This window comes from Tinamus guttatus, unplaced genomic scaffold, assembly GCF_059628265.1.
Source record: "Tinamus guttatus ecotype Peru unplaced genomic scaffold, ASM5962826v1 Tinamus_guttatus_pri_ptg000218l, whole genome shotgun sequence".
NCBI classification, from domain to species: Eukaryota; Metazoa; Chordata; class Aves; order Tinamiformes; family Tinamidae; genus Tinamus; species Tinamus guttatus.
This window is the reverse complement of record NW_028288752.1, coordinates 785,570-813,300: the sequence shown is the minus strand read 5'-3', so window position 1 is coordinate 813,300 and position 27,731 is coordinate 785,570. Positions and strand designations below refer to the sequence as shown.

Below are 27,731 nucleotides of genomic sequence, written 5' to 3'. Positions count from 1 at the left end.
CAGGGGCTCATTAATGTGTGTGTGAATGCTGAAGATGGACTGATGTACTCCTGGAGCATCCATTACTTAGTGCCATAGGCATTTTCAGGAGTTGGGGAGGACCAGCTGAATACCTGATTGAGCTACCTACCAGTCCAGAAAGATCTGCTGCAGCCCCTGACAGGAGGGTGTGGAAGAAGACTTGCAGCTCACACAGTAAGTTTGTTATATTATGGACAATATTTGCACAGTGAGTAAAGGTTTGCTGAGGAGAGATGAAATAAATATGCAGAATCTTCTGGACCCAGCCAAGCTGAATGTATCTTAACACAGAGATTAAGGAAGAGAAATGAATTCTGGAAAGTAGAACTAAGGGCATCCATTGTGCATGACTTTTTTAGTAATTTTCCTTATGACTTTTGCAATCCTTGCCTCCCTTTTCGCCTCTCTTCAGAACAGAGGCTTAATATGGACTTCCTCCTGAGTGTTTAGTTTCAAGACTGTGCACTGACAGAAGCAGATTAAAATAAGCAGAAAGAATTTTCAGAAAGCATTTTTTTTTCAGAAAGCTTTAACTTTTTTTTTTTTTTTTTTTTTTTTTTACAAAAAGGAAAACAAATCCAGAAAGTGCAAATCTAAGTCTAAATAAAGACATGCTCTGAGCACCCAAAGTGTAAAGGCCCAAAGATGTCTCCAAGCAATCCTGCGATTAGGTTTTAAGGTTCTGTACTTTTGCAGAAAGAATTCTATAAATCGATTGCAACGCCAAAAAATCACTTTGTTTCTCAACCTGCAACGCCACATCTTAAGGCAGTCACTTGGCGGCAGCAGAAGTGGCATGCGTTGGCTCAGGGCATTTAGTTTTGCGTTGGCTCACAAACCTAGCTGGCAAATAATGCCCTTCTCTGTTTTCAGTGTTGATTTATCTTGGCCTGGATTTCTTTTTTGTTCTCTGGCACGGTGTCAGTGATATTAGCAAGAAAGCATTATTCAACATGTGTACATTTGTAGGAAGTGCAGCTTTATTCCTCCTGTCAATGTAAGCCATTTTCAACACCTTTATGCAGGAGGTGCTGCTGGTCTTACTGCAGTGAAGAGGCTTGCAGGTAAGATCAACAACCAAAGCAGAAACCAAAGAAAGAAAGAAATAGATGTTTTGGACCTGCTTTTGCCTTTCAGAGGTGCTGCGGTGTTCGGCATGTCAGAGACATCTCGTGCCTGGCCCAGGCCGAGGATCACGATGTCCGGCTGGACTTCACCCAGGGCAGACGAGCGCTGACATGGAGGCTTCCTGGGGCAAACTTCTGAGAACAAAAAAACTCATTTTAGGAGAAGGCTTGTCGTGAGACTTGTCAAAACTGCATAATGCAATGTGGATAATCCTTTCCTCCAAGTGTTTGCATTTTTCCCCCTTCTGGCACCAGCAAGCGGTATCAGAGCTCCCCAGCACATTAAAAAAAAAGACTTTTTGATGCTTCAGCCCTGGCCTGTCCCTTGCACAGGCTCCATCTTGCCTGTTCCCTTTCTAGGATTTTGTTTTGTCTTTTCCTGTTTCCCGGCACAATAAAATGATGCATTGTGGCAGTTTGCTTTTTAACGTGCTCTACAGTTCAGAGAGGTAAAATGAAACTCTTACATGGTAGATCCTCAGCAGATTCTGAAAAATCTGTATAAACTCATGACCCAGCCACACACTATTTATTCACAAAATAACACAAAGCAGACCACTGTCTGGCTATGGCACGCTGTCAAATTTGCTCTTCGTGCTTTCTTCAGGGGGGTTCAGCAGAAAAGGGTTCTGGTACCAGGGTTCTGGTAATTGCTCTTGCCTCAGAATGTTACGATCCGCACAACAGGACAACCAGACGAGTGAAAACTGGTTAGATGACTGTGCTCAGAGGGTAGGGTTTGATGGGTTGTGCTCTGCTTGGAGGCTGGTAGCAAACTGAATATTGCAGGGGCTGCTCTGAGCAGCAGAATGGACTAGAGACCTGCCGAGGTCCCTTCCAGTCTGTCTTTACCTAGGATCCTAATGTATTTTATTTAAATATATGCACAGGGTAGCTATAAATAAATATATAGCAAGGTAGCTATAAAATAGTAGACAAGGTGATCTGAAAGTCTGCTTAACTGATAAAGAATGGGGTAGTGTGGATGGCAGTGTGGGCTTACTGGGAAACAACTCTTTAGCTCCTCCTTAGAAAAATGCTAAAGGTCAGGGCAGATATGATAAGTAAACACACTTATCAAAAACACAGGGATAGAGCTTAAGCCAGCAGGAGACAAGTGCTTACATTTCACTATGAAGAAATCATTAATCTGTGTAAACAAAATTCTGGAAAAAAAGAAACAATAGTATCAGTCATTTTGATCAGGTTTTACAGATAATTGTTAAAGGCGATGCATAGAAATTAGTAAAGTTATAGAGTCAAAACAAACAGATAATATTTACATAGATTCAAAAGAAAGTTTGCTATAGAAATTACAGACTAGCTCCTCTTGCTCGCTGCTTTGGTTTTAGCTTACACTTTAATGTGCCAAACTGTTGGAATGAGAGTCTGAGCAAAAAAAAAAGGTGGGGGGGGAGGGAGAAAGAAACCAGAAAAGTCTTTTTTCTGGCTCGGGGTGATGTGATACTCCCCAGTTCGCAGTCCACAGGTGACTGTGTGGCCAAGATTGCCCTCTGGCTAGGCAGGATGCAGGGAAGGAGATGGCTGTGAACTTCCTGATGGGCTGTTTGTGGCAGCTGGCAGCTACCAGGCCAGATGTTTTTCTCCTCTCAGATGACTTTCCTCCATATACTCTTCATAAACTTTCTTAGAAATCTATAATCTCATAAAATGACCCAAGATTATACGTGCTCTCTATTACTATTTTTGTGTATGTGTGTGTGTGGCATTATGTGTTTGCTTATCTGAAGCATTTGGGAATGTATTAACATATATTTCTATAAATGCATTATTAATATATACATTGCTCTCTCTGCTTTTTAAGTTTTGTACAATTATTAATAGCCTGCTTTAAAATAGGAACTGCATGAAAATATTTGCTACGAAAGTAGGAATACAAAAGGATACAAATAGATTGCATTTGGTCTATCACCATTTTAAATGACAAATTTGTATTAATCCCTCTTTAGTCCTCAGACTGCCTGCATGAGTTGAGATGGGAAGTATAAATACTTCTGTTGCAGCTCGTTCCCTTCAGAACTCAATGCCAAAACAAGTATTATCAGAATAGCAAACTGCTGTGTATCCACCTATTTTGACCACTGACTTCCCAGCAATAGTGGTTTTTTCCCTCTAGAACAGTTTTGATTGTCTTTTTTTCTCATATACTAGCATTGTTTTATTTATCTAATTTGATTTTCACTTGCCATTTTGTCACTGACTCCATTAGCAATATAAAGTATTTCGCAGTTCTTCACAAATTGCCCTGGCCTGAACAGTTTACTTTCATCAGTGTGTTTTCTTACCACACTATTCACCTTCATTCACCTATGACGATATTGAACAGTATGGACCAGATCACAGGGTCTTGCAGGACTGTTAAAAGTCACTGTTAAACCCAATGACTTGTTCCTACTCTCTTTCTCCTTTTAGTCTGCTATTTGTCCATGTAAGACCCTTTTTCATAACCCATAGCAGCCTATTTTCATTAGTTCCCTTGATGTGGAATGTTGTTGAATATTTTTGTAGATCAGTAATAACTGAATTTGCCCTGTCCATGTACTTGCTGCCTTCTTCAGGGCAGGATGATATAGCTTTGTGACACAAGGTTTTTCCTCGCAAAAGTCATACTAACTTCCCCTAAAGTATCATCTTTTCCATGTGACCACTAATTCTCTTCTGTTCTTTATGTTTTTCCTACGTATTACTCCAGTAAGGATGTCTGCTTCCTGCTCTACAGTTTCCGAGCCCTCTCTGACATCCTGAAAGCCCTTTCAGAAATTTTTAAAAAAGTGGTGTCACATGAGCACCCTTCTGTTCCTCTTGCGCTGAGACAGTTTCAAGTGAGTAGCTACAGACAGCACTTAATACTTGAGCTCTTTCATCCTCGAGCTGCTTGAAAACTCTTGCTCCAACATCATCTGGTCTTGGTAGGTTGCTACAGTTCAGTTCATTATGTTAACATGTTCTCTCATCTTTTCTTCTCCAACTTCAACTTCAGACAAGTCTTTTTATTATGGGAATATTTAACCCATCAGAGTCTATAGTCTGTTCCTGTTTTTCTAATTTGGATACCACTTCTTTTGAAAGCTGACTTCTTCACATACAAATCTCTCTTACCATGAGTTTACAGCTTTCCTTTGAGAAATTCCCAGGTCTTTATGCAGTCTGCATCTGCTCTGCTGTGTAACCTTCCACTCTGTCCTGCGTGTGAGTGTTGTCAGGTCTATGAGTCAGCGAGAGGTGGACCACAAGTCCGCCACAAGTGGATTCGGAGCCAGGACCAGGGTCAGACCTCTGGTGCCAGTGGCCCCCATGTCTGTGGGGAAGCAGCAGGGGAGAGTGGGTCTTGGCGGCAGGTTGGACCACAAGATTATGGGTTTGTGCCAGAAGTGCCTGTGGCAGGGGCTAACTCCCTTAATTCAATGTAGTTTAAGTGCCTAGATGCATTTTAAATCCCTTTTTATGTCTATGTCTAGATGTTGGGGCATCTAATTATCTCTGAGAATCACTAAGCCTGTAACCACAAATATCAGATATGATAAGAACAATCCCATTATAACATGCAATGAGATGTTGTCTGTCTTTCTGCCCCGCTGTTCTCCAAGCCATTGCCTGGCCATTTGAATCCACACCTCAGCCTGCTCCCAAATTCAAAGATATTTGCTGCCATGGTACATTACATGACTGCTGTCAAAGCTGCTCTTGTGACATACATTCAGCAGCAAATGTGGGAGTAGCCGAAAACTGCCTCAATTCTATTCATAGCATGTATTTACTCCAGTTGTAGTGAACAGCACGTTCTGATATGCTTTTTGCTAGTTTTCTTTTCCTCTTTTTTTTTTTTTTTCAAGAGATGCCTTTTTCTCCTAAAACGATGTTTTCTTCTCAGATTTATTAAAGATCTATCTCGGATCCCTTGGGAAACCGCTGCTTTGCAACATCCTTGCTTGAGAAACGAAGACGATAACGCTTCTTTGTTTCAGCGATTTCGGTTGCTTGCAAAGCGCAGTTGTTTCGGTGCCGCGGCCTGATGTGGCAAACCCTGGGACGCAGTGGTGTGGGCATGGTTGTAAAGTCGGCGTCTTCATTTGCATCTTCTAGCTCGCATCTGGGAGCACAAAGCAATGAATGGCTGCTTGCAATTATGGAGGGCCAGAATTAAAAGCTAGTCCTAAATGGTCCTTCTGTCCTCTGTTTCAAATACATTAAGCCAACCACTGAAAAATGGAGAAGGAAACATTCGTTATGACATTTGTACATTTTTCTTTGGACTGTACAGAAAGCAAAGAGGTCAAGGATCTAGGAAGTCCTGACTAGAAATGAGAGCATTAAACAGCCAAGAGGATGCAGAAAGGATATGTCATCTGAGGCAGAGACTAAGGGACATAGTCTACCAAGAACTGAAACTAAAAGACCAACATATGGAGAAAAAGGGCATCTGTGTTTACATTAAGATCAAAATTCAAAGGAATCTAAATCATTCTGCGTCAAGACATGACCTGAACAACAACCTAGAGTAAGGGCATGTATGTTTGTGTGAGAAAACTGTGGACATTTTCAGCTTTTCTCACGAAGCCTTTAGTCTCGCCGCACAACTGCGCAGGGTTTTCCCAAGTCCCTTTCAGTTTGGCATAATGTGGCACAACCAGTTTTTGCAGATGACATTTCCCCCGCTCCCAGGCTGTTGCTAGTCTTCGCCCAGCCTCACTGATGCTGTTTCTCCTTGTTTTTTTTCCACCCACCAGGATAAAGTGAGTTATCCCTGGCTTTGACCAGGTTAGAAATACGTGGGTCTGCTTTGTGCACAAAATCCAGTGTTGGCATTTGCTTTAAGAGCCTTTCACAGAGCACGTTGAATAGGCTAAGCCTCATCTACACTCTCAATCACATCCACGATTCACTTAGTCCAAGGGCAAGCGCATTCTCATCAGCTCTTCTGACATGGCTCCTGCAAGGGCTCATAAACTAGTGTCTGCAATGTGTGAATTACCGTTCCCATTTTAGAGCAGTTGGCTAGCCTAGGGTATAATTTTAGATCCCACAGAGATAGGCAATGCATCAAAACAAACAAACAAATAAATAAATAAAAGCTTAGCTAGCACAATCTGTAAGCTCTTAAAAGTTTTCTTGCTCAATCAGCTTTCTCACGCAGGCTTCCTACACCTGCTCCCATGCTTCTTTTTCCTTTCAGTTCCTTTTGTGTCCTGCGCTGTGGGTTATTGCTGCTCCTCGCGGACATTCCCACCAACCTTTCACTGCTCTGGTGATAACGGTGCCTTAATATATACATACATATGTATATACATACATATGTATATACATACATGCATCCATACCCACATACACCTGAACTCATAGCTCGAGATGTAGTTTTGTGCAAGACAAAGTGACCCGCAGGCAACTAGCGTTTCATGGTGACTGGGGGACAAAGCTCAGAATTGTCATGATTTCCAAGGAAAAGGGGAAAAAAAAAAAAAAAAAAAAAGGAAAAAGAGGGAAGCCGGGGGATGCCAGGAAGGGAAGGCTGGAGGGTAGTGCAGGCCTGTGTGTGACTGTCCTCTGCTGGCCAGCGCCGCTGAGGGAAGGGGCTAAAGGGGGGAACGAGGCTGCGGAAGAAGCAAATCAGAAGCAGCTGTGGAAATTAATAATGATAGTAACAATAAAGAGCCACGTTTCCAGGGGAAAGGCTGTTTATTGAAGGAGAAGCAGAGCGAGGGGCGAGCGTGGGCGCCTGAGGCGCGCGGCCGTTAGGGCCGTTGCTCGGGGCGCGGCGCTGCGGCCGCCGCGGGCTGCCCTGAGCGCCGGGCTCGGGCGGCCGCGTTCGGCGGCCGGAGCTCGGGCTCGGGCTCGGGCGGCCTCCCGGGCCGGGTCGGGTCGGGCCGGGCCGCCCAGCGGGGCCGCCTCCGCGCGCAGGCCCCTGCAGCGCGGCCACCTCGCCGCCCCCTCCGCCATCTCCCCCTCCGCGGAGCGGCGCCCCGCGCGCCGCCATTGGCCGCGCGCCGCCACGTGCCGCCGCCGCCGCCGCGCCGGCTCCCGCGGAGCCGTTACCTGCGGCGGGGTCGCGCCGCCCGCCCCGCCGCGCGGCCCCATGCGGAGGCGCCGCGGCCGGGCCCAGCCCAGGGCAGGTAGGCGGCGTGGGGGGACCTGCCGCAGCTGCGGGGGGCCGCGGGGGAGCGGTTTTCGCAGGAAAACGTCCCTTTTTTTGGTCTTTGGGTGGGGGGGAGGCGGTCCGAGGCACCGGGAGGGTCTCGGTGCCGTGCAGGTGCCGTCGCAGCCCCCCAGTGCTGAGGCGGCCTCTGCTCCGGCTGGGCAGCCGCAAAGCGGGGCCGCGGAAAGAGCCGCCCTCGCGTGATTCATTAATCAATATCTTTCTTTTAGGGGGGGGCGGAGGGGACGACACCCCCAGTGGGAGGTGCGCGGGTGTTGAGGGGGACCCGGGCCTCGCCGGGGCGACAGGAATGCGGGTCGTGCTGCTGCGAGCGGCTCTCCCAGAGCAAAACCCAGAGGCTTCTGCCTGCCTCCTCGTCTTGCTTTTCTTCTTCTTTTCTCTATTTTTTTTTTTTCCGAGCAAGATGCTGTTTTTCGCACTTAGGAGCGATATGGATGCAAGGCAGAAGTGACTTCTCCAGCTACTGCTGTTCTCCCTCCCTCCCCCTGCAATTTTTTATCAATCTTAGGGGAAAAATAAGAATTTCTGCGCTGAATTTTTTTGTTCTCTTTCTGCTGTAGTGGATAAGATTGAAACATAAGGAGGGCAGAGGGGAGATGCTTATTTTACAGCTTCCCTTAGTGATGGGAATGCTTGGGAGCTGCTTGTGAAGTTACTGGAGGTAAATAGCTTTCTTGTAGTAAATGGGTGGTTTTCTCTTAATTCTGGGATAAGATACATGAAAAATAGGCACTGCTTATTATTTTAAAGAATGCTCATAAGGCAAAGCACTTTTTCGCTTCTGCAGTGCACATGTATTTTAAAGGCTGTGTGGATGCAGTGTCTGCTCTGGATGGGGGTCTGGCATCCAGACCAGACCTGGATGTGGTTGTTTCGTCAGTGTTTTGCTGCAGGGGGAATCACTAGCTCCGTTTTATCATCTATCGCCAGGGAACTTGGGGCCGTCTTCCTATGGGTCTCTGTGAGCACCATGCAGCAAGTGCAGAGGGTTTCGTTTACAGGTCAAAACGCCCTGGAGAGTTTAGTGCTCGTGAGCCAAGGCAGCCACTTCCTCCGTGCTGCAGCATGGTAAGAGGATGTTCAGTGCGATAGCAAAGTCTTCCTCTTGGTGAAGAAATCAAACTAAAATCATTTACCAGTCCTTTGGCTTGCTTTACATGTGTGTCTATAGAAGGCAGATGTGGAGGGCTTGTTATGTGCTAAGATTGCTGCAGAGTTGGGGTATATGGAGGAAGAGTTATTGTACTTAAATAAAAAATGCTCAGGAGCTTATGTAGGTCTTCAGTTTTGATAAAGGCCAAGTTATTGAACAAAACTCGGCCAGTGCTTCAAATCTGCAATGGAGTTTCAAATGTCCACTTTCAAATTACAAGGAAATCTGAATGAAATTTATTAAAATGCATCAAATTAAAGTATCTACGGTGGATGCATCTAACACTATGAAACCGCAGAACAGTGATTCAGACAGGGCTTTTGGATCATAGAGCAATCTCTTGTTGTTGCAGGCAACTCTATCTCATAAGATAATTCATAAATTATTAAGAACTTTCTTAAAAACTTCTGTGGGCTGTTATTTTCCATGACTCCTGTGGGAAGGCTGTTCCTTTGCTTCTGAGGAATCATTTGCTCGTAGTATGCATTTATGGTGATTTTTTTTTTTTTTCCTGCGTGCCAACATTGTCCTTCAGTTTGAATTGTTTGCTTTTCTCTGTGGTGTTTTCATGCTTGGTGGGTCTAGGGACAACCTCTCCACCTGCTTTGCCAAACTAAACAAGCCGAGTGCTCCCGTCTCCTTGAGAGCAGCTCTCCATTCATCCATCCATCCATCCTAGTGCTCTGTGCAGCTCGCTAAATCTTGACGTTCTTCTTGACTTCAGAAGTTAAGCACTAAAATTGGTTCCAGCAATTTTCTTACCTATATGACAAGTTCTTTTTAAGTCTTTTCTTTATGGCATTGCGTCTGTTGGTTGTATAGACTCAAGTGTGATTTTTTTTTTCTTCCATAATCTCTTGGAGAGTTAGATGATACTGCTGCACCATTAACATTGTTCCATAATTACCAGTTGTTCGGTGCTATTCTGCTGCATAATTCAGATGTAATATGAAACATCTTGGCTGTGTAAGTCTGCTGGCTTGTTTCCTTAGCACTGTAAAGACTAGTGCTGTGTCTTGTCTTTTCTGGCCCTTTCCTTGAGGGGGTGATTTATTCTTCAAGCTTCCTGTGGAAGGGAAGTCTGACCTCAGAGTCTGAATGTCCTCAATGGGCAGGCCACTCTTTCTTTTACAAACAACATATACAAAGAAAATAGGATTTGCTGCAAAAATGTGGTAGAAAAGCTGCTTCCGCGAGAAAGAAACCTATTTTTAATACCATACTGCTCATATCTTGTCGATCTTGAAGGTCTTTTCCAACCATAATGATTCTATGATTCTGTGGTATTTCTTATATTTATTCATTATGGTTTGTTGTTCCTCAGAGTACCTGAACGAGGTTTCACAGCTTTAAAAGCGAAACTTTCACAGCTTGACTAAGGAAGAGTGAAATCAGGAGGCTGATGCCAATTTTAAACACTGAACTTTCACTCAGAACTCCATGAAAAGTTCTTTGCCTGTAACATTATTGTAGAAGGAGCTATTAAAACCCCAGGAGCTTCCTGGGAATGCTACTGAATGGAAATGATGGCACTGCACTCTGAGCAGCTCTAATGATGTTGGTAATTCAGCTGAATCTGAGCTGGAACAAATTTCTGTGTCGGATCTTCATGTCCTGAGGCTAAAAGCAAGCTGTTACCTATCTATGTATTTCCTAGAGAGAAAAAAAATGGGCAGATGCACTAATTCAAAGTTATTAATGATTTTAAGAGTCAGTTGGTGGCTGGTATAGCAAAGAGGATGTAGGAATCGGGCACTAGACAATTAGAAGGCGATTCAAGCAGTACATCATAATCCAATACAAAATGATCAATACAAAAATGATGAAGCCTATGAACTGTTATGGCTTTTGACTGGTATTCATGGCTTCAGGCAAGAGAGTGTTTACCTGTGATTCTGTTGGTGCCTTTGAGAACATCTGCTAATTCCTCTGAACACTTGCTGCTCATTCCATTTTTGCCAATTCTGTCTGTGCATGTAAGGATTCAGTATTACATTTCTGTTCTCTGAGGAGGCAGGGCTTGATCAAATGAATTACAGACTGATCAGACGACGCTGTTTTTGCTTTTTAATCAGACAATAAAAAGTACTCACCAGTGAGAGTTCATTTGGTAAGATACATTTTGCAGTAATGTAATCAATTCCCTGCTGTAGGTGCTTATAACCATGTTATAGACTAAAGTTCATTCTTCTATCAAGGAAGTATTGCTTTTATGATTTTATTATGCTAGATGAAACAGTTCTCTTGTTTTCTTGAACTCTCCTGGTCATGAGAGCAGGTGTGTCTTGTCAAATTTCCCCTTTTCCTTCCTTAGTAATAGATACCCAGCAGATAATGTTCAAAGAATGTTTATCCAGTGTCTAAACAGGAAAGTACCAATTTTGTTGCAATAAAAGAAATAATTGATAGAAGTCTGTATTTTTTAACTTCAGTTCCAGATTTTTTTTCCTCCAGTGGGAAGCTAGTAGTCTTGGAGCTTTGGCAGATTAGGCCGTAATTTTCCATTTCTTGTGATCATTTTTGCTAGAAAGTTGTAGGATGATGATGATCAATAAATTATTTGAAGGTAAATATCCAAGAGTTAAAACATTGCTACAGACCGTAATCCAACTGTCTACAGTGCCTTGTCATGTTCCTGGTAAATTTGCCTAAAAGTTTAATACTGAAATCTCTGTAAAGCTTTAGATGGTTTTTGGTTTTAGGGATTTATGCCACTGAAGAAGGCTTGTGTTATAGAAAGAGATTTCCAAATCAGAAATAGTTCCTTTGGTTATCTTGCTTGTTTCTCCTCTCTTCCCACTTTCTCTTGAGTGTTTTACTGCTATAGGCAAATGAGACAGCTCAAATAAAAGGCTTTTTACTTTCATTGTGTAGATTTAAAATCTAATTTCAACATCTGGCCAGCTTTCAGTTGGCTTTCCTGTCCTGTAAAACTTCTGTTTAAAATCTGACTTAAAAGTCTGGATTCTCTTCTGAAAATGTCATTGGAAAGGAAGGCTCTTCTAATCTGTGTCGCAGTTTCTCCAAGTACCTCTTCCTGGAGAAGGCTGACTTTTTTTTCCCAGGGTGATGGGATTTTTAATAGCAAATACTTGAAAGTCAGGAGATATTATATTTCCAAATCCTTTCTGTATTTAGCAAAGATGTTGTGTTTTGGATGAATAAAATACCTGTGCTCTACAGCAGTTGTGTGGTAGCAGTTTGGCTATACAAATTTGCAACTGCTAGGTCCTCCTTGTGTAGTTGCACAACTGGCTATTTTTAGCTTCAACTTTTTTTGATACTATCTTTGTTCTTCCTGAATTTTGGAGGGCAGGAGGGTATAATTTTCCACGTATCTTCTGATAAGGCACAGTGCCCTTTAGTTGCTGGTAGCTTCTTTCATGTGTAACATTCTGTAGCCTGGCATTTCAAATTGTGTTTTATGTGTGTGTGTTTTCTGAAGATCTGAATTTTTTTTTTTTTTAGTTAAAAAATGAGCAAGAAACTTGAGTTATACACACATAATGTCACAGCTACGTTTGGGCTGTTTCAGTGAAATCTGTGATTGTTTTCAGATCAGATAATATCCTTTAATTCTCAAAGCAAACCCACCTGCCAGTTTCTTAATGTCCCCCCTGTAATTAGTCACAGCGTTTCTGTTTAGCAAGCTGCTTCTGCAGTAGATGAAAGCACAAAATATCCGTTAAGGACTTGGGGAGTCAGGAGCTGAGTGAGGCAGAACTTTTAAGCAGGATATTTCATTTTAACATGCAAAAAAGCTTTCAGAAAAGAGCGAGAGTGAGTGCCTTTAGTGGATTGGTAATTCTAGGCGGGCGCTCTGCAAGTGTTTGAAGATCTAGCTATCCTTGAAGAAAGCTTTCTTTTTTTTAAGCATTAATTGCAATTGTGAAAGTAGTACTTTAGTTAAAACCTCAGTGTAGTTTGGTATGTTGTGGGTTTAGTAAAAATTGCCTGAGTTTTTTCCACCCCAATTTTAAGAGGAATAGTAGTATATTTAATTATGCATTTTTTCTGTGATAGAATAACACTAAAAAGACCTATTAATTCCTCCTGAAAAGTACAGTGTACAATTCTATTGCAAAGTGGCAGTTTTATTGCTTGCTACTACATGTAAAGCATATAAAAAATACATAAAGTATTATATCTCTTACCTTTGCACTTTACTTGCTCCATATGTTTCTGATTCCGCTACTTCTACATATGTTTTGAACAATTCCAGAGTTTGTTGCAGTTGCAAAGAAATTTTATAAAAGTAGTACATTTGTTTAGGTGACTAGCACTTTCATCCATTATGTGTACCTCGTTTCCTCTCAGTATCAATTATGCTTTCTGAATTGGTGTTTTTATGAATATCTTAACTTTATCATATTTAGAGGTGCCTTTTAGATGTCTTTTTCAACAGTGAAGCTCTGCTTAACAGATGTTTAAAACGCCCCCCCCCAAAAAAAAAAAACCCAACAACCCTAGTTAACCATTTTCCATAATAGTTTTTTTTTCTAAGTGTTAGTGAACATCATCTTTAATCTCTGTGGGCTTTGTTTGCTTCAAAGGCAAACAAAATTCATCCTAAACAAGATATTGTTTATGCTGTAGCTTGGTTTGACAGCATTCTGTTTGGATCTAGCTCTTCGTGTAGGCTTTTGAGATTGATGTAATACCTCTTCTCTTTAATCACTAATGAGGATAGATGAAACAATCTTTTTTTTTTCTTTCCCCAAAATATGTCCCAGCAAACTATCTGCGGTCAGCTGAAGTTTTCTATAAATGTAAATCTTTGCGTAAAGTTTTGTGTGAGTAAACAAACGAAAAATACTGCACGCGAAATGAGTGCAGAATTCGTCACTGATAATGACACAATATCTAGATGAAGAACTTTCTCTCACTGAAGCTTTTTCTATATAAAAACACCTTCTGTGACTTTTGTCTTTCATTTTTTTTGAAACATCAGTGTTGCTTATAAGCAAGTAGCTTTCATTCTATCATTTGCCACTATTGAAGGCACATTTCGTAAGTAATTTATTTGTATCTGATTTATGGGAGAGGCATCTGAGCAGAGGAATTTACGTGTTTCATTCATCTGTTTCACTGCCTTTTCAAGGTCAATTGCTCTTGACTGGTATTTTCTTTATATAGATATGGCTTTCAATTGTGTGAACTTTATACTGCAAGTTTTCTGATCCTCTTACAGGAACTTCAAAGTCTGTATAGTAACACCTTTTGGGAGACCGTCTTGCTGGTGAACTGTGAAAACTGGCTGTTTCTACTACTTTTGGCAGTACAGGGACAGAGCAAGTTTATTGTATTTGCAAATCCTAGGAACTTCAGGCATAGTCTGAGACTGCTCTAAACGCGATGCAAATGTAGAACAAAAAATGCTTCGTGTCTTCCTGGGGTTTCAGTGATGACTTGTGTGGGGCAGCGTCCCCTGACTCAGATAAGAACCTCTGCAGTTACAGGGGTGCTGATAACTCCCCCCCCGTGTGGGTGTTCACCAAGGTGGGGTGAATAAATCCCAGCACAGAGAGTGCAAGTACTCAAAGTGAGGACAGCACACAGACAAAAGGGGCTGGAGAGTCCCTAATCTCGTCATATTTTGTCTTTGGTAAACCCAAATCTTCTATTAAGCAAGCACAACTTTTCAGGATGTGCCAGTGACTATATATTATTTGACATATGGAGCTTTTAAAATTATTATTCATATTTTAGCATTTCCACATAAAAAATCTGAAGTGTTCTAAGCGTGGAAGTCTTTTTCACTTCAGAATAATGAGTCAAAAGTAAATTATGGTGGAAAGAGCAACACCACAAAAAGGCTTTGAAGTGCATCCATATTGACTGATGATTTAGCTTTAGCAGAAGCCTTATACAAATCACTTAAGTTCAGTACATGAAAAGCAAATTTAAGTCTCTTGAGTCCCCAGTAATTACACCACAATGAGTAGCTATGGAAATGTCAGTGCAAAATGTAGGATTACTATTGAGACATGATTGTCCACAAATTGAGACATTCGCTTTTATGGCTCCCAAAACAACTGCAGCACAGGCCCTTTTGGAAAGGGCATAGTATTGTTTGGCAGGGATATTTGTATGCAAACAACAACATTTAAATGCATGTGTTGTGCTGTGTGTCTAACAGGTTTCCTTACTGTCATGGTTCTCTTCTGTAAAACCCATGATCTTTTTGTGTGCTCAGGATCGCATTGCTTTTTCTTAAGCCATCCCAGCCAGTGGGAGATGTGCATTGACTTTGACAAGAAGGCAAGTTCAAACCCTGAGAAACTGTAAAAAAAATCCTGTGCTGGATAGATTTCCCTCCACCCCCAGCTTGGTTAGGAAAGAATCATCCAAAGTGGAAGAGTGAGAACTGACAAAAATTAACCTGAATTAGATTGGTGGAAATGAAAGGAAAAACTGTAATTATTTCAGCCCTATAAGCAAATTACACAATGACATTGAGCATAATGAATTTCACTCGGAAAGGATGTGCTGAGATGTTTAATTAAATGCTCTGTGTTTCCTTTTTTAATAGGGTGCCAGCTTTCTCTTTGTACATCCAAGATGAATGGATCAATCCTTTGGGGTTGAAGCTGGAATTTATTTTGCTCAGAGACTGGAAAGACTTGTTGATAGTACTTGTTTATTATATCTTTTCTATTAATCTGCTTTTGTCTTTATCGTTCAGTTCATTTGTCTTTCAGATATCTGCACCTTTCCCTTTATTTTGAAAGACTTCATAAAAAGCACACATTTATTTTAGAGTCTCTGTATACAATTCTGTAATAGGAAATTATTATTTGTCGGAATTTTTTAAAGCTTGCTGTGTGCAGATGGCCATTCTATGACTATTCAAACTGCACAGAGGAGATTGGCTTGGTTATTCCATGCTGCAGACTGAATGCCTAGAGCATCTTAGTGCCATTGGGCAATACCAGGGCTTAGATCTGCTGGGCAGCCTTTATTAACTGAGAGTTTCTGTCAAGTTACAAGAGATCTTAGATCCTAGCAGATAAAACACTACTTTGCAAAGAAGTGGTATCACTCGGACCATATAATGTTCGCTGCAAAGCTGCCTCTTTGGTTGGAATCTGTCTTTCAGTCTGAAGATGCATCTTTTGATACCTAGTCTGATGCTGATTCTTTCTCATAAAATTCTTCCTCCTGATCCAGGTCCCTATAGACTACGATCCAGTTATGTCTGTACCGGGGAGTGATCCCCTGTCCTTTTGCCAGATAGTGCTGCGAGCTTCTCGTTTGTGCCGGCCCGAACAAGCCTCCATGGTGATCCGTTTGCATCTGTTCCTGCAGTATTGGGAGCAACCCTGGACTTTGTACAAAGCTCCTGATCCCCGTGCGATAGCCCGTGCGTGTTTGTTTAAAGGCACTGGGTCCTCAGTAACGATGAGGGGTGCCAAGATGTCCTGCCTGCAAAGTGGGACAGGAAGGGCATGTGTCCTATCCTGGAGGTGTCAAGGTGGAGCATTTCAACTGGGTATTCCAGCTTGCCTATTGGATATGGGCCTTGCAGGAGGTTTTCCTGATGCACACTAGGCTTGTTTTGTGTGGACTCAATCAGTTTGCTGCAGTTCTTAGTTGGGAGCAAAAGGGATATGGAGTGCAGATGAGTAGGAGGGTGAAAGTCCAGTTTGGCTACTTGGTGCTGTTTTTATTGTTGCTTATCCCCTTTAGTAACACCACAATATTATGGTATTGCTTATGTCAGAGGTAAATGGTAAAGCTTTCTGCTGGCAAGACCCATTAGCCTTGCTCTGTTTTGTGGGATATGACTGCTTGGAGATGACTCCAGAAAGCATCACTTAACTGTTACTGGCTCTTCAGGGGACTGCAGGTGCTGTGTTGATCTTCATCTCTCCTTGTTCTGCCTTGTATCAGGACACCTTTTATGTGTCTCAGGTTCGTTCCTGAGAAGTGATATGCGGCAGCTTGAAGAGAGTCAGACTTGGTGTCATCTTCTGAGTTTAAGTCTTCCTAAAATTTCATTGGATTGGATTTGACTGTTGGAAGGGACCTTTTGCCTTACCAGTTCTATAGCTTTGTGATTAAGAACATCAATTGGTAGTTACCTCAAATAGACAATACTATATAGCAGCAATATAGGTTAGTTCAAATGGGGAATATGTGCCAAGGATTCTGTGGGTAAATTCTTTTATCTTCCGGGAAACATTCACATATTTTTAGAATAATCTTGTAGCAGTGCACTTGAAATGCGTATGTGATTAATCATGAGGTAGTCAGCAGTGATTCAGTGGTTTTGACAGGATGACCAAAAATCTCTGGGGAACAGAGCAAGTTAAGTCTCTGGATGCCTTCTGAATTATTTCTGTTAAGCAAACACTGTGATAATTTATTTTCCTTCTTTCTGCAGCAATGCTGAGTGACGATAACTGTGTGAAGTTAAAAAGCGACCGTTCACCTCCTGTGCAATGGTATAAGACAGTTACACCCAAAGATGAAAAGACCAAGCTGGTTTTTAAAAGGTACTCCCAAGTAAGTGTCACTGTTGTGGTAATTCAAAGGGCAGCTGGTCTCCCCCTAGTACGGACAGTTTAAAAAAAAAATAGACTGGAGCAACAAGAAGTGGGATTTTCTACAGCAATTGAATGGAGGGTCAGGCACCTAGTTTTCATTTTTGGCAGCTAAAACTTTTTGAGATGTTTAATCTCTCCTGTAGTATCACTAGTTTTCTCCAGGTAGTGTGAGATTCCAGTACTTTCCTTGTAGGTACTCCAGATCAGTAAAAGTGACAAGGTCTGATAATTGATGAAAATTAAGGACAGTGGAAGTTTTAGGATAGAAGGAGGATGTGTCCCCTCACAGTTTGTTTATGAGGACTGTTTATGGTGATTTTACACCACAAAACGTTGGTTACTGTGTCGTATGTAGTTTAGGATCGCCTTGGATTTAGAAAGTATATTTAACTAGACGTCCCAAATTACATGTAATACCAGTATCTCACTACTGTGATATTTTGCGACTTGATTTTTTAGACTTTAAAACTTTTTTTGAAAAACAAACCAAAAACTTAAAACTAAGCTGATAAATTCACAGACGTTTTCTAGTCCTGAATGATGCTGTCTCAGCTTGGTTAAGAAATCACTCCTTAAACCTCTGCAGAGGAAAAGGAGCCTCGTTCATCTGTCTGTGTATTCTTTATTTCTGAGTTGGCTGATTTTTCAGGAGAGGCAGTCTAACATGCTAAGGAAGGTTTTAGATTCTTGCCAGTGTAAGACTGAAATAGGTTAAATCAAGCCCCAGAATCGTAGTACTTTTCCCATGGCCACCTTGTTAGTCTTGCACAGAATTTTTCACTGTTGTTATAGCATTTACAGCACGTGCTGCAAATTATGAAAGACAGACAGTTGTATGTATTAGCCCATATGCTACATATCCTGCTACTACTGAAACTTGGAGATTATCTATATGGTAAATGTGGTTTAGTGTGGGTCGTGCATTACAGAAGTTGGTGAAGAATATGGTCAAGATCGACAACAAGGGCTTTTTTAAATCCTTGAAACTTATACAAAGTTTACCTGAGTGAGTTTACAGAAGCACCAAACACTTGTTTGCTGGTATATTTTTAAGACATTAAAATACATATGCAGCCCTTAGATCATAGGAAATACTTAAAAATGCAGTATGAAAAGCAATAACAAAGGTTGCACTACATATGCTGAGTTCAATCACAACTCTAACCACATAATGATGTAATTTTTGCAAAGCTGTTCAGACATGAAATGAACCAGCTGAATATTTTGAGATGAATAGTGAGATTACTTTGTAATGAGAGATAAGTGCAACAGAAGTGTGCTAACTTATGTTACCCAATTTTAAAGGATTATTCCTTCTTCTAAGTGTTTTGAGAATATAAATAAATAAATTAGGCTTTTCAGTACAAGCTTAAGCATTTAAAACTGCATTCCGGGCTTCCAGTGAACTGACAGTTTTACTTGAGAGTGGTGACCACGAGCACAAAATCTTGCAAGCTGAGATTCTGTCCTTTCCATTATTTGTTGTTTTCACTTGCATGAAGATCTGTATTTAAAAAAAAAAAAAAAAAGGCCCTTTGAAACGGTCATTTTTTGGTTCCTTTTAAGTGGAGCTGTTGTTACATAAGAGTCATATTTACAGTGTGTGATGAAGGTATAGAATTGCATAGAGCCGAAGTGTCAGTTTACGGCAGTAAGCACTCAAGGTTTGGTTGGTTTGAACCGAATGCACGTATGTCTTTGTAGTTCTTAAGTTGTCTTAAACTTGTTCAAAAGTAACTCATTTAACAGTAGGCTAAATGCTGCAAAAATAGTGCTTTTTTGCTTTGTCTGCTATCTCTTTTTTACACACACCTGTTTGTTTTTAGACTTTTTCTACTGTTTGTGGTTGGAGTGTGCTTCATTTATATCATCAAACTACATTTTGACCCTCAAGAATGTGACAGAACAAAAATGCCATATGTGGACCTCGATCGTGTAAAGGTTGGTGGAGTTTTTTGTGTGTTTTACTTGATTTTTTTTTTTAATGCACAATACAAGAATTATAAGGATATGTAATGGAGTTGATGAAGTCATCCTGTGAAGGCGAATGTATTTTGCTTTGTTTCATCCCTTAGGACCTCTGTGTGGTGTTCTTGTGGAACGGTGATGGTGAGCAGTGCACAGAGAAAACTGGAATTTAGGGATGAAATGAGATAACAGCATGACTGACTGTTAAGAATAACATTTGAAATGGACACGTCATCGTGACATTTTTCATGTGAGAGACAGTGCTACAGACGTGAAGTTCAGCCAGGGCTGCTGTTCCCTTAGCTCGTGTGCAGCTCGAGGTGTTACCTGGCTGCTGCCCTGGGAATGCTTCCAGGAGGAGACCGAGGTTGTGGTCACCAAGCCCAGCTTCACTCCTGCTTTTAGCTGGCCCTGCGTTTTAAGGAGTGATCTCTCGTGCTCCTGCTTCATTTTCTGCCCATTGTGTCAATGCAAATGTTCTTACGGTCAGGAAGTGAATGCCAATGAAAAGCAACGCAACACCCAAACCCAAACTTTATTTTACCTCCAAACGGGTTCCCCATTCTGTTTTGCTTTGCAGTTGCTTGGATATTAGGAAGCAGGGGACAGATGTTATGTAGGAAGGTGCAACTCTGTAGAGATTTTTTTGCTTTAGTTTTGGGTTTTCTTTGGGGCAGGAAATTTTTTAATAGCAGATATTTGCTTCAACTCGTGGTTTTGCATGTGGTTTTTAAGCTTGTGTAAAAGAAGGCTGTAAGATTTTCTGTAATTCTTGCTGCAGCTTTTCTGGGTTTTCCTACTTACCTGTTTGCTTTTCCTCATGCTGCACTTGCCTTGGCTTTGAGTTGCTACATTGCAAAGGGCTGTGTGGGCTCTGTTTTATTGCTGTCCTATAGATCATTTTCATTTTGCTGGCATTCTGTCTAGCTGGATAGCAGCAGCAGATTATAAACTCCTTGGGCAGTTGTCTGGTGACTGGCACAGTGTGACACCAATCTTTGATAAGTAGTTTTGTGATGGCAATAGCCAGCAAAAGAGTGAGCAGTGTGATGAGAATAGATGTAGAGATGTACAGCTGTACACATGTTCCCTCTTTTCTAGTGACACAGCTGGGCGTTGATTTTCACTGATGGGCTGAAAAATAAGGTTCTTAGCAGGATGCACAAAGTCCTGCTGTCAGAAGGTGTCATCAAGTTGTTCAGTCATGCGCAGCCCAAAGAAGTGTGGTGTTCCTATACCCAGAGTGCCTGAGGTTTGTCACAGTGGCAGAAGCAGCTCTGTAGAAGTCATCTTTAAAAAAAAAAAAAAAAGAAAGAAAAAAAAAAAAAAAAACACTACCCTGCAATATCTCTCCAAAGCTACATTTCATTCATCTAGATACACTCTCCTCTTTTCTTGCCAGTGCAGAAGGGGAACTGTGTAAGCAGCAGATTTGAATTCTGGCTTTCTCAGCCTCTTGTTCTCTAATGGTTTGTGATTAAAGTGGAGGAAAGATGAGCAGAGTCCTACTGGCGGAAAGAGAACATGCAAATGGATTTTTTGTCAGTGATAAAAGTAGCAGCTGGCTATTTCTCTTCTTCCTTATTTCAGGTAGCAGCTTGCTGCTACAAATTTCTAAAAAATGCCCAGGAAGAGCTTTTTCTAATGAGACACATCAATGTGCAATTTCCTTAAATAGGTTCAGCTGTAAGATGATACAGAACTGTAGTGGCTTATATTGGTTATTTGTCTTTCAAAGCGAACCTGAGATCACCCATTGCACTTGTAGTGTGTGCTTGGTCACAAAAATACCACTTTAGCGATATTTTTAGAAAAAGTGTAGCTTCATGTTGATTTGTGAACAAGCCCTCCATGCTGTTTGATGTTGACATGTCTGTTAAACCTGCTGTGGTCAGGTCGCACCTTTGAGCAGCAAGGCAGACTGCTTCTTGCTGCCTTGCTGCTAAATAAGGCGAGTAGCTGCAATTCAGGGGTTTTGTTTGCTTTTATAAGTAGCAGTGCTAGATTTTTCAAACTGCCCATGAGACAGGTCTCCCTTTTATAAAGGAGACTATATTCACTTACCTCTTTACCTAAATTTATTGTTTAGAAAAGCTTTCACACAGCTGACTAGATGGAGGGACATTCAGTTGCAGGTTTTCATCCTGCATTGACTAATCCTGTGTTTCTTGGTTTAAACTTTCTTCTTAAAAGCCTGTGTTTGGTGAAGTGTTGGCAGTCCCGAGTGGGTTGCTTTGGGAGGGCTGTTGCTGTCACTGAAAGTAGCTTTCCTGACTCTAATTTTGCATATTTTTGTTTTAGAGAGCACAACAATATGCCAGCGCTGTGCTGAAGGAACAGTGCCGACCTTCTCATGCGAAAAAGGAAATGGCAAAGTTATTTGCAGAGAAATATAACATGGATATATTTCCTTTTGTAAGGAAAAATATAAAAGAAGATGAAGCTTTATTTAAATATGATCCTCCCTTTGGATTTCACAAGTTCTTTGATAAGCTTCAGAGCCTCCTTGAACTCTTACCTGAGCACGATTTGCCAGAAGATTTGAAGTCAAAACACTGTAAACACTGCGTTGTTATTGGCAGTGGCGGAATCCTTCATGGCTTAGAGCTAGGTCATTTACTGAATCAGTTTGATATTGTTATAAGGTAAGTATTTTCCCTTTTATTTAAGGATTCAAACTACATCAGTTTTGCTTTATGAGTAGACTTGTTTTAGAAGAGGAAAGCATCTCCAACTTTTACATGTTCACACAACTTGCAAAACCTTTTGGCAAGTTCCTGTGAGAAATTTACTTGTGACTCGGTAGGATTCAAAGTCTGAGGAGCAAAATAACAAAATTATCATATCCGAAAGGCAAGAATTCACTGTGATTTTTGGGTTTCGATATCAGTTATCAGAAAACTTGGGCATAAATGATTGATGATCCAATGAAATCAGAGAAAATACATTCTCTTTTATCCATGCATGTGTTTAAGCTTTCTGAGGTAGGCTTTAGAACTTGTTTCTATCCTCCTCCCCTTGTTTATTTGAGATGTTTATGTGATGTACTTTTTTTCTTATAAAAGCTATTTCAAACACAATAGAAAGGAATGATAGTTTCAGCTTGCAGTTTGCTCATACACTTTATAGCATGCTGATATTTGCTTATATTTACAGGAATATGTAAATATAAACCATGTAAATCACATGGTTCTATGATTATCCACACAATTGTCTGATGTTTGTGTTAGATATATGTGTGTATTCCTGCTTCCTGAATAGGACATTTAGAACTATTTCTTCGTATTTTGATTCATGTAAACTAACAGATAAATTTAATACAGGTATTTTGATGTAGTTCTGTAAACCGAATCAGGCTCCCCTTCAAAAGCAAGGAGTTGATACAGTGGGTGAATACCTCTTATACAAAGCTATACAAACATTTCTGCGTTGGGAGGAGCAGAGGATTTGCACTAATTGCTGAAACTGTGGGTGTCAGAGCATGGAGGTGGCTGTTTTGTTGAAATAAAAATGTTTGTAGGGCTTTTACTGATACTTCTGCAGAATTCATGAGCTGATTGATTGAGGCTGTTCCTATCAGCTGATGTCCTAGTGAGCTGGATTGGCACAGGACCGCAGAAAGCATTATATTGCTGTTTGTGTTAGTGATGGGATGATGTAAATACCTTTCTCGTGTGTAAACTCACATACATGTATAAAAAGTACGTGAAATTTTCTAGGTGCTTTCCTTTCCTTCCCCTTGTAAGCCTCTCTGAACTGGCACAAGGCGAAGTGAAATTCTGCAGTGCTGTTTTAAGCACTTCTCCTTCAAGTTCTTTCTTTCAAAATTTGGCACTTGTAACACTTAAATCCAAAAATAGAGTTGGCTGCCTCTCAGAGATAAGGGATAGATGAGTGTGTGAGGCGAGGAACACGGAGATACTGAAAACACTGTACTGAGCTCTGATAAAAAGCTGGGGGCCAAATAGAAGTTCTTTGCTTATTGTCTTGACATTTTAATTAAATTGCATCCCTGTGCAATTTATTTTGTATTTAAACTTTATTCTAGGTTAAACGATGCACCAGTTCAAGGATACACAGATCATGTTGGTAACAAAACAACTATAAGGATGACTTATCCAGAAGGAGCTCCACTTTCTGAACATGAGTATCATCCTGCCAGCTTGTTTGTGGCTGTTCTGTTTAAAAGTGTTGATTTCAACTGGCTTCAAGCAATGATTAAAAATGAAACCTTGGTATGTATAAGGGATGGTATGACGTACTTGTGGGTTTTTTCTTTTTCTTTTTGATTTCTAATGCTTAAGAAATTGATTGACCATTATTTCCTCATTTGTACTGAATATCTTTTATGTATTTATTTTTTAATGTCTCCTAGTTACAGTTAGTACCAGCATTCAGGTTGAAGCCACATGCTGCTGATAATAAATAAATAAATAAATAAATAATGTACATATAAATGCAGATCTTGGTGGTTTACAGGCACAAAACAATATGACATATTGAATGTTTAATAAAGTGGAATTCGTTTCACCTTAAGCTGAAGTGACTTGTTCAAGGCTGCAGAGCCAGAAATAGAAATGAGATTTTGGGAGGCCAGACCATTTCTTTTAACCACTGCAGTCTCTGCTGCTACAAGAGCATACATGCAGTTAATGTATATTTGAGGCCAGTGTATATTTGTTATTCACATTGTCTATAGCTCTAAAATTAAGTAGTTACTCCTTTCTCATTAAATAATTAAAGTGCATTTCCCCCATGCAGAGATTCCTAGGGAATTGATAGAAGGTTTCCCTGTTTCCAAAATCTCTTTAAATTTGTGGGTTTGACCTCTTTCAATTTGTTGGCATTTAATTCCACCAAGTTGAAAGCCACTAGCTAGGCTTTTCTAACCACAAATTGGAGAGAGAGGAAAACAAACAAACAAACAAAACAAAACAAAAAAAAAACAAAATCAAGAAACCTGCCCTGAGCTTTCATTTGAGATAGCATTATAAGAAAGCCTGTTGGGTTCCTTAACAATTTAATACATAATATTTTAGGTACTTCAGCCCCCCCGCCTTTAAATTGTGACTATTATGATGTCAAGTCATATGGAAGAGCTGCTTGATATTGACCAGGGTTTCCTCTTGCTGTAGTGCAGTGTGTGTGTATTAGGAGACTGGCTTGTTCTGAATAATCTGAGTGTGTTTTGGAGAGAGGAGACTTTCTCAATTGTGTAGAAGTACAAACTGAATAACTGATCACTGAGCAGTTTTTACCAAGGACAAGGCAGTGTGGTCCATGCCTTTACCTGCAGGAATATGGCAATTTTACATACCAACACCTTTCTGATTTGGGTTGAATCCCTGAGTTGTTTGGTAAGCTTTCTAGTTGCTTCATGTTTTAAAACTTGCTTTTAAAGAATGACTAGTAGAAGCACAACTTTTTCTTCAACCCTCAAAAAACAATTTTTTATGCCAAAAGAATACTTTTGACATCTGCACCCTCTGTTACTTACAAGCCTTAAGTATGTACTTTATGGAAAAAAAAAAAGGGGGGGGGGGTTTGTTCACTTTAAGAGCAGCACTAGAGTAATCATAGAATCATAGAATCATAGAATGCTTAGGGTTGGAAGGGAATGTATATAAATATTCCATAAATATGAAATCAGAGGAGAAAATGGAATTGCCATTCTGTCTTCTCTGTCTATCCCAAAATCCAGTCTTTCAGCTTCTGGTCCTGGTCATCTTATCCTGCCCTGTTAGTGCCGTCAGTGGCTCAGCACTTTCAGTTCTTATCCCAAGCTCTTTCTCTCTTCTTATACATGTACTGCAGATGATTAAACAAAACTCTTGTATTTGTGCTGAAAAGAAGCATAAGGATACGTGCATCAGCACATCTCCATTCACACCTTGCTTGCTCTGGTGTGATTTTGCTTTTGGGGAAAGTCAGTTTGGGGAACTGACTGAGCTGAAAACAAACTTTGAAATGTTAGGCTTTCAGGTGGGTCACCTCCCTGTGCATGCACTGCTGCTTCAGTAAACTGTTTCAAGGGGATGGATGGGAGAAAGGGATTTAATCAGGTCCTGGATTTAATTATAAGCTACTGCAGAGTCGCACCTTACTGTAGGAACAGGGCGGTTTAAAAAACAGCTCTGTGTTGCAGCTGTCTCAGTTTTACCATTTGCTTCATGTTAAACGTTACAGGAATAGATGTATAAAATGAGCCTGATGAGGTATTATTTTCTTCCATGAGCACGTATCCAATTGACTGCAAGTGGCTGGGGTGGGAATCCAGCTTGCTGGGTTTTGTGTAAATCCTTTGTCTGGAGTGTTGTGTTTATCACTAATGGAGACTGTCAAACAGGAACCGTCTGCTCCAAAGCCTGAGCAAAACTGTTTTAAATGCAGCGCTTGCTGCAGACTGCCCTGGTTAATGTCCCTGCAAAGCTGAGGTTCCACTTCCCATTTTGTTAAATACTGCTGCCTGCTCTGTTGTGCTGGGGAAAATCCAGGGAATCTGCAGGGTGGGTGGGTTGGCTGGTTAGAACCAAAGTGCGCTCATACTAAACACTAAGCAAGATTCCCCTTCCTTACCCCCCAGTGTCTGCAGTTACAAATAGTTTTGAGACTTTTTCCTGTTCTGAGCCAATCACTTGAATTGTGTGCTGATATTCCTGCGCTGTCTTAGCTGTAAACTGTTCCCTGATTTTTCTCATGATCTGAGATAAATTCTGCTAACTTGAGTGTTATGTAAAAGTTGCCCCTTGGAAAAGGGAACTGAGCTAATTGTTCTTCCTCTTAGCCTCTGTGGATGCGACTTTTCTTTTGGAAGGCGGTTGCTGAGAAGATTCCTTTTACATCAAAACAGTTTCGGATTCTGAATCCAATCATCATTAAAGAGACTGCTTTGGACATTTTACAGTTCCCCGAACCTCGATCAAAATTCTGGGGCTGGGATAAGGTAAGATGTTCTCTACAGGAAAGAGGTTGCACAAAGATATAAAGTGAAATATGTTTTGGCCTCTTCTTTCAATACAGTCTCCCTGCACAGTTTGAGAGCTGGTGTCAAGCAATATGGAAGCTAATTCTCTCAAAAGACTCCTGCATTCCGTAGTGCTTTTGCTACTTAGCCGGGCTGAATCACACCAGGGAGCAGCTGCTGACAGTTCTCTGCAGCAGAGGGAGAACGGAAACAGGGCAAGTGTGAAATAACCCTTTTCTCCAGCAATTCCTTCCAGCTATTGGAATTACATGCATACCAGTGTGCTTAATAGCAACTGGTGGGCATGACCTCCCTCTGCGTCCATAGCTTGAGTGATAGCATAAAGTGATGTGTCACCCAGTTTAATTAAACACTGCAGGAAAAAGTGCTTTCATTTTTATTTTAGTTTTGTACCTGAGAAATTGGGTGCCAGTAGTTCTCTGGGGCTGGGAGAAGCTCTGAAAAACCCTTCATTATTTCCGAATGAACCATTCAGTATTTCCAGGGTTCACCTCTCTTGTGTAAGAGCGTTTCATGGTAACATCATTGCATTGCACAAATGTTTTGAATGTTCTTCTCACCTTGCAATATCATTCATTAAAAAAGTAATATAGCCAAGTATGCATGTTTTAGTTGTGTCTTAGCATGCGTACCTTCTTCAAGGGCTTTCCAGTGAAAAGCAGTATTCTGAAGAATATTGTTAGCCTCTTGCTCAAGACTGAAGTAAGCATGGATCAGGAAATGTCAGTTTTAACAACATATAAGCAGTTCCTGAAGTGCTGACGCAAGGGTTTACTAGATTATTTAGAAATAGGAGATGTTGCCTTCGTTTCACAGGAAAGAATACGGAGCTGAAAACCAAAGTTCTTGTTAAAGGCAATTATCCAATTTTAATTGTTCAGTTTTAAAGTTGTTTTAAATGAATTATTTCCTGCAGTAGCGTTCCCCTTGCCTTGACAGAATGTGATTTAATTTTTGTTCTGCAGGAGAGCTAATAAAGCCATTAAGAATTGTAGAATGTTATAAAACTGGCAAAAGCAGTATGTATTTGAATTGAGCAGATTTTTTTTACCCCTTTTTTAGAATGTGCCCACGATTGGGGTCACAGCAGTTGTTCTGGCCACGCACCTGTGTGACGAAGTGAGCCTGGCAGGGTTTGGATATGCCCTCGACCAGCCCAGCGCTCCCTTGCACTATTACAACAACCTCTGCATGGCTGCCATGAACAGACAAACCATGCACAACGTGACGGGTGAAACGAAGTTCCTGCAAAAACTGGTTAAAGAGCACGTCATCAAAGACCTCACCGGGGGGATACATTGTGAATTCTGCACCAAAGACAGCTAGTCTGCCCAGCATGCTTGTGCAGCATGCTTGGATTTATGAACTTTCCAGAGGTTTGTTTGGAACAACCCTTTTATTGTCTTCAGTGATTTGTTAAAGCCTGAAACCTGTACAAAATGAACTGGAATCTCTGCTGTCTTTTTTTTTTTTTTTAAGTCAGGTTTAATTTGTTGAACTTTTAAATTTATTTAGATACTGCATTTTACTTTGCACATTTTTTGTGGATAGCCGTGTAAATGCAACTTTGATTTAAGAGATCCATTTCAATATGTAATATTTGTAATATTTTAAGTTGCCCGCAGAAAAGCAGAGTTTTTGTTTTCAGGTGTATATGGTGCGCACAAATGCTAACCTGAGTTGTCTAAAAGCATAAGAGATTTATTTTTTTCCATTGAACTACTGTCTTTGTGGATCTGGTTCTTGGTGTATGACT

The 27,731-nt window shown here is 40.9% G+C and overlaps 1 protein-coding gene across 3 annotated transcripts; it reads left to right on the top strand.

Moving 5' to 3' along the window:
• Window positions 1–7,194: 7,194 nt before the first annotated feature.
• ST3GAL5 (ST3 beta-galactoside alpha-2,3-sialyltransferase 5) lies at window positions 7,195–27,510 on the top strand. 3 transcript variants are annotated; one of them, XM_088524957.1, is made up of 7 exons: window positions 7,195–7,276; window positions 16,860–16,971; window positions 18,849–18,963; window positions 21,292–21,635; window positions 23,039–23,225; window positions 25,775–25,933; window positions 27,038–27,510. In XM_088524957.1, the coding sequence occupies exons 1-7, from the start codon at window positions 7,240–7,242 to the stop codon at window positions 27,299–27,301; spliced, it is 1,218 nt and encodes a 405-aa protein (XP_088381083.1). In that variant the 5' UTR covers window positions 7,195–7,239; the 3' UTR covers window positions 27,302–27,510. The 3 variants fall into 3 exon arrangements, with proteins under 3 accessions (XP_088381083.1, XP_088381084.1, XP_010211120.2); XM_088524958.1 differs by having other exon boundaries at window positions 7,203–7,276; window positions 16,860–16,981; XM_010212818.2 differs by lacking the exon at window positions 7,195–7,276 and having other exon boundaries at window positions 16,844–16,981.
• Window positions 27,511–27,731: the final 221 nt, after the last annotated feature.

Bases quoted from the DNA above. Each gene is read 5' to 3' on its own strand.
- ST3GAL5 (XM_088524957.1), top strand. From the start codon at position 7,240: ATGCGGAGGCGCCGCGGCCGGGCCCAGCCCAGGGCAG. The intron at 23,226-25,774 runs GTATGTATAAGG...TCTTCCTCTTAG, and splicing joins TGATTAAAAATGAAACCTTG to CCTCTGTGGATGCGACTTTT. The intron at 25,934-27,037 runs GTAAGATGTTCT...CCCCTTTTTTAG, and splicing joins AATTCTGGGGCTGGGATAAG to AATGTGCCCACGATTGGGGT.